General features: G+C 44.5%; 1 protein-coding gene across 1 annotated transcript in view; it reads left to right on the top strand.

Annotated features, from left to right (window-relative positions):
• LOC104994879 (moesin) overlaps nucleotides 1–6,256 on the top strand; it is an 8,434-nt gene extending 2,178 nt beyond the window's left edge. The window contains exons 2-7 of the mRNA XM_010848572.1: nucleotides 6–169; nucleotides 2,587–2,717; nucleotides 2,978–3,138; nucleotides 4,320–4,412; nucleotides 4,757–4,981; nucleotides 5,570–6,256. Coding sequence (XP_010846874.1) covers nucleotides 6–169; nucleotides 2,587–2,717; nucleotides 2,978–3,138; nucleotides 4,320–4,412; nucleotides 4,757–4,981; nucleotides 5,570–5,734 — 939 coding nt within the window. The 3' untranslated portion in view covers nucleotides 5,735–6,256. The remainder of the gene's footprint in view (nucleotides 1–5; nucleotides 170–2,586; nucleotides 2,718–2,977; nucleotides 3,139–4,319; nucleotides 4,413–4,756; nucleotides 4,982–5,569) is intronic.

Here is a 6,256-nt window from a genome sequence, read left to right as displayed (position 1 = left end):
ACCAGGACTTTGTTTTCTATGCTCCTCGGCTGCGGATTAACAAACGGATCTTGGCTCTGTGCATGGGGAACCATGAGCTATACATGCGCCGTCGCAAGCCCGACACCATTGAAGTACAGCAGATGAAGGCACAGGCCCGGGAGGAGAAGCACCAGAAGCAGATGGAGCGGTAGGGTGGTGTGGAACTGAAGTGGGGGCTTGGGCTATGGCAAAGAAGCTTTTCAAAGGTGCCAAGCCTGCTAAAGGCAGGACATGAAGTCATCCTGGTACTAGGGGAAAGGGAGCTGTACAGGGATGACACCTCTTCCTTTAAGTCTCAGATATCCTCATCCCCAGGAATCAGGCATTTAGAACCCTAGGATTTCAGAGATTCATAGGAGAGAGGGGCATTTCATAGTTCCCCGTTATTTATGACCCTCATGCTATTGCTCTTCTAGGTGGACTCTGGGTTGCTCTGGGCTATCTGACCAGTATAGTGGTGGTAGCAAAAGGCTCTATGCACATTTAAACCTGGACTCTATAGGATCTTTTGAGTAGAATTAGACAGAGCTACCAGATTTTTCCAGCCCTTTTGCACTATGGCCCCTTTGCTACTCAAAGTGCATCAAGGCTTAGCAGCATCAGCATCAACTTTGAAACTATTTCGGAAGGCAGTATCTGAGACCTACCCCAAATGTGCTGATTCAAAATCTGCATTTTAAGAACCTAGTTAACCATTTCTTCAAAGAAGATGTGTAAATGGCCAGCAGGCACATGAAAATACCCTTAGTTATTAGGGAAATGCAAATTGAAACCTCAGTGAGGAACTATTTCATACTCACTAATATGGATATAATAAATGAAAACAGATAATAACAGCTGTTGGCAAGGGTGTGGAGAGACTGAAACTCATGTTCTTCACTGTTGGGAATGTAAAATGGTTCAACTGCTGTAGAAAATAATTGATAGTTCCTCAAAAAGTTAAATGTAGAATTATCGTATAACTCTACAGTTCCCCTCCTAGGTATACACTGAAAAAAAAATTTGAAAACAGATGGTCAAACATGTATATGCACACACATGTTTGTAGCTGTGAAATTCACAGTAGCCAAAAGATGAAAACAGCCCAAATGTCCATCACTGAATGAATGGATAAGCAAATTATTCAGCTATCCAATGAAATATTATTCAGTCATTAAAAAGAACAAAATACTGATACATACTATTATGTGGATGAATATCTAAAACATTATGCTAAGTGAAAGAAACCAGACACAAAAGGCCTATATTGTATTATTCCATTTATATGAAATATACAGAATAGATAAACCTACTGAGACAGATGACAGATTGATGATTGTCAAGGGCTGGAGGGAAGGGAGATGTGGAGAAACTTCTTAACACCAGGTATGAGGTTTTACTTTGGCATGATGAAATATTGTGCATGTATTAAATGCCACTTAATTATTTGCTTTAAATGATTAACTTTATATTATTAATATGATTATCACTAAGTAATTTATTAAAAAAATAAGACCCCAGGTGATTCCTGTACACGTTAAGGTTTGATAGCACTGCTCTAATAGATACTCTATCATAAAGAGTTTGGAATCTCAGGAAGCTTCTAATCTAGTAGGCTGGAAAATGACTCCATGTATGAGAGGTTAGACACCAAGATTTACATTTATTCTGAAAAAAAAAAATGATATGAGGGGCAGTTTACAGAACTGGTTCTGGCAGGAACCTGCCCTATAGGACCTCACAGTCTAGTAGAAGAAAGGGGAAAAACAGTATATGCATAACTATTCAGGGCACAATGCTGTGTCATTCATTCACTCAATATATATTTATTGAGCAGTGAACAAAAGACAAAAATCTCTGCTCTGCTCCCATGAAGCTGTCGTTCTAGTGGGACGAGACAGGCAGATCAAATAAGCATATTATACAGTCTGTGACATGATAAGTACTTTGGAGAAAAATAACAGGGTGGAGGGCTATGGAGAAGGATAGGGCCAACTATTTTGAGAGAAAAGACATCTAACCAAGGGAGAAAAGAAGGACTACTAGAAGAGGTGCTGGGGCAAGAAAAAGCCAGTACTTATTTTAGATTTACAACAAATTTTGAGAGAAAGGAGCCTAAAACTGAACTTCACAAGGCAGAGGACTAATGCCCTAGCCATAGAGATCACCAGACTTGAAGCACAGTGTATCAGCAAAGAGTCAAAACTTTTCTCTCTGTAACTCCATAAGGTAGACAGGGTAAGAGTTATTTGGCCATCTTACACATAGGATTACTAAGAACAAGACCAAAGAAATGATGCAGCTAAGGTCACCCACTGGTTACTCACTGGGTAGTGGATGAGCTGGGAGTCCAGGTTGGATCTCCTGATACTGGGACAAACTGGCAGGGCTCTGAGCATACCAGCCCATGTGGGGCTGTGATATGAGGACAAGAATATAGGGAGAAGGGAGAGTGATCTTGCCTCACAAGCCCCGAGTGTGCTAGATGGGTGGGGACTGAGGGATCAGGGCCAGAAGGTCTTGGGGATCCCAAGGCTTCCATGTGGCCTTGCTATCCTGTTCCATTCCTTCTTTCTCCTTTCCTAGTGCTCTGCTGGAAAATGAAAAGAAGAAACGTGAGATGGCAGAAAAGGAGAAGGAGAAGATTGAACGGGAAAAGGAGGAACTGATGGAGAGGCTGAAGCAAATCGAGGAACAGACTAAGAAGGCTCAACAAGGTGAGGCTTGGAGTCATCTTGGAGACTGGATTTTCCCACAGTCTGACTCTGTGAGCTGGAAACCCTTCTGTCTGAGCTGCAGACTCGGGGCATATATTCAAGATGTGGCTAAAAGAATAGAGGAATGATGAGGCAAAAGGAAGAGTGCCTAGAGCTTTTTGCCATCTGTGCCTGGAGTGAAGCATTTCCAGGAAGGAAGTTAGGCATCCCTTCTTAATCTCTGCACTCTTTACCACCTTTCCCCTTCCTTCTCTTCCCAGAACTGGAAGAACAGACCCGCAGGGCTCTGGAACTTGAACAGGAGCGAAAGCGTGCCCAGAGTGAGGCTGAAAAACTGGCCAAAGAGCGTCAAGAAGCTGAAGAGGCCAAGGAGGCCCTGTTGCAGGCCTCCCAGGACCAGAAGAAGACCCAGGAACAACTGGTAAAGCTACAAAATGGGATGGGATTATGGGATCTGAATTTTCTCTTCTGTCTATCTACCTATTCACAGCTACCTCTGTTTGCACATCTGGCTCTTTTTAGCAGAGTACCTCTCTGCAGGCTTCCAGCAGATAGATCTTTCAGAAGCAAGCTGAGAAGTTACTTCCCTAACCCTTACTTTTATTCTTTTTCTTAGCAAGTGGGGACTTGAGCTGATGACCTGACAAAGAGAGGAAGGAAAGAAGGGATTCACACCTGATTGACTAGCTATGTGTGTTACAAACTATACGATCAATTTTTCACTTTTCCTTACTTTCTTATTTCCTCTTCCTAATAATCCTATGGGATTAACCCATGTGGGATAATATGCCCAGGTAATGAAATTAGGGCTTAGAGTGGTTGAAGAGACTTGCATAGGTCACACAATTGTGACTAAGAATGAGAAGTCATTTCTGCTTCTCTTGTAAGGGTTTACTCCCTAAAATCATGTGTAAAGTTGTATGTCTATACATTATTTATAGGGGAGGAGGGTGAGCATCTATATTTTCATCACAATTTCCAAGAGTTCTGTAACTCAGAATTTAAGGACCTGTGGCCTAAATTCCTTAACATATGCTTTTACCCTGTACTGTTTAGAGTGGGAGTACAGGAAACTAAAACCTAATTTTCAGGGGAAAATGTCCTCTGGGAGATTTGTCCAAGATGTGAGGGTATGCATAAGCTTTATTTCCTTGGTCATATCACTCTGTGACACTTGAGTGTCATTCCTATACTTGTCCTGAGAAGATCTTAGTGGAGGCCTGAGCATTGTAGGATAACAGGAAAGGGTCTGCCACTTCAGGCAGTGATACAGTGATCTCCAAAGCTTTACTGAGGGCCGAACTCTGCAGTGAGAGAGAGAAGAGAGGGGAGAGAGTGACATAAAGAACCAGAGGTGACACGTTGTTTGCTTTCAAGTCTAGTCTAGTCTAGGCAGGGAGTTAATAGGGTGCTGTAGTAGATTGGATAATGAGAGTGTTCCCTCTGGGCTTCCTGGAGGAGGTGTGGTAAAAAGAGTCTCCAGAGAAGCATGCAAGTGAAACAGGAAGTTCCCTGTTAGTTCTCAGAGGATCTGGGGTTGAAGAAACTTGGGCCCTAGGGACCAGAAGGCCCACTTCTCATAAGTTTCCAACTGATCCATAGGCCTTGGAAATGGCAGAGCTGACAGCTCGGATCTCCCAGCTGGAGATGGCCCGACAAAAGAAGGAGAGTGAGGCTGTGGAATGGCAGCAGAAGGTAAGACATAGTGCCCAGGACTAAGCAGTGTGGGATGGGATATCATGCATAAGTTCTTGGATTCCTCAGGTTTGGGTTTCGTCACTTTTCCATCCTTCCTTGACAGTGTGTATCATGGGAGGAGCTCAAGGCTCTCTCAAATATTTCCCAGAATTCTCCAGTATCCCCAGGGAATTTGGTACAATTACTCCTGTTATACAGCTGAAGAAACTCAGGATCAGTCAGCAAAGTGGCTTGAACTACCTGGTGCCTGCTTTCTTCTGGGCCATTCTAGGCACATGTAGGGATGCTACAAGTTAACCTGGTTTAGCTGCCAGCCCTTCTCTTCCTCTGTTACTGAACAGGCTCAGATGGTACAAGAAGACTTGGAGAAGACCCGTGCAGAGCTGAAGACTGCCATGAGCACGCCTCATGTGGCAGAGCCTGCTGAAAATGAGCAGGATGAGCAGGATGAGAATGGGGCAGAGGCCAGCGCTGAACTGCGAGCTGATGCCATGGCCAAGGATCGCAGTGAGGAGGAACGTACCACTGAGGCGGAAAAGAATGAGCGTGTGCAGAAGCACCTGAAGGTATCCAGGCAGACCCAAAGAGTCATGGAGACCATGTGTATTGACTTAGTAGCTATGGCCTTCCCTAGATCATTGGGGTAGGGGAGAAGAAGAACCTGTCTCAGTGCTGTGTGGGAGCTTGAGCATTTCTCAATGAGGGCTCTAATGGAGGGATCTCTCACTTATAAATCAGACTCTGAACTACCTGTTCCCCCTCCTTTTTTTTTCACTCTGTCCTCCATCCATATTCCATTTACCTCTTATATTCAGAAAATATTTAGTTGACACAATTCCTACCTGAATCTTTGATGTATTGCTCCACTCACAGAGAATACCTGTCATCAATTGATCCACTCAGTTGGTATCTTTTGTTTTATTCTTGCCCCCCTGAAATTCTAACAGGGCTGGAAATGGCTCTCAAAAAATATGTGTGTGTGTGTGTGTGTGTTTGTGTGTATAAAGGGTGGGGGCAGTGGGAGTGGAGTGGGAGGGGAGAGAGAAAGGTGAGGGAGAAGGTGGGACAGGATAAATCAGGAAATACATTTGGTTAAGAAGGGGAGGTAAAATTAGAGGAAGCCATTAACCCTTTATCCCCTTGCACCTTCACAGGCCCTCACTTCAGAGCTGGCCAATGCCCGTGATGAGTCCAAGAAGACTGCTAATGACATGATTCATGCTGAGAACATGCGACTGGGTCGAGACAAATACAAGACCCTGCGCCAGATCCGGCAGGGCAATACTAAGCAGCGCATTGATGAGTTTGAGTCTATGTAAAGGGCACCTAGCCCCTAGGGACCCCTCCTCCCTTCTTCCTTGCTCTCACACTCTTATACTCTTGCCTAACTCACACTGTGCTGGAGCCATTAACTAGAGCAGTCCTGGAGTCACGCCAAGCATTCAGTGCAGCCATGGGACCAAACCTAGCCCCTCAATCCTTATTCACTTCCCTAGGCAGAGAGATGGCCACTGTGGTGCCAATGAGATCCTCTTTTTCCTCTGTCCTGGGTGATCTGGCTTGCTAGAAGAGAACACTTTCTCAGCTCAGAGGCACTTCCCACTTGGTTTGGGAAATACCCTCATATTTAATGCTGTTCTGCAGGAGTCAAGTGTGGAGTAGGTTGAAAACTGGCCCTCACCCCTGCCCTACCACAGCCTTCATGTTCATGGTCTTGTGATTTGCAGAATTGAAGCATCACAGGTTTAGAAAAGAAGGCAGGGCCCTGGCTACATGCTCTAGAATGTCAACTGCCCTAGGATTAGGCCTCCCAATGTCCATTCTTTCTAGAGTTACTTATG

Source organism: Bison bison, unplaced genomic scaffold (genome assembly GCF_000754665.1).
Source record: "Bison bison bison isolate TAMUID 2011002044 unplaced genomic scaffold, Bison_UMD1.0 scf7180017850447, whole genome shotgun sequence".
Lineage (NCBI taxonomy): Eukaryota > Metazoa > Chordata > Mammalia > Artiodactyla > Bovidae > Bison > Bison bison.
The sequence above is the reverse complement of the archived record's forward strand: the minus strand, read 5'-3'. Positions and strand labels throughout refer to the sequence as shown.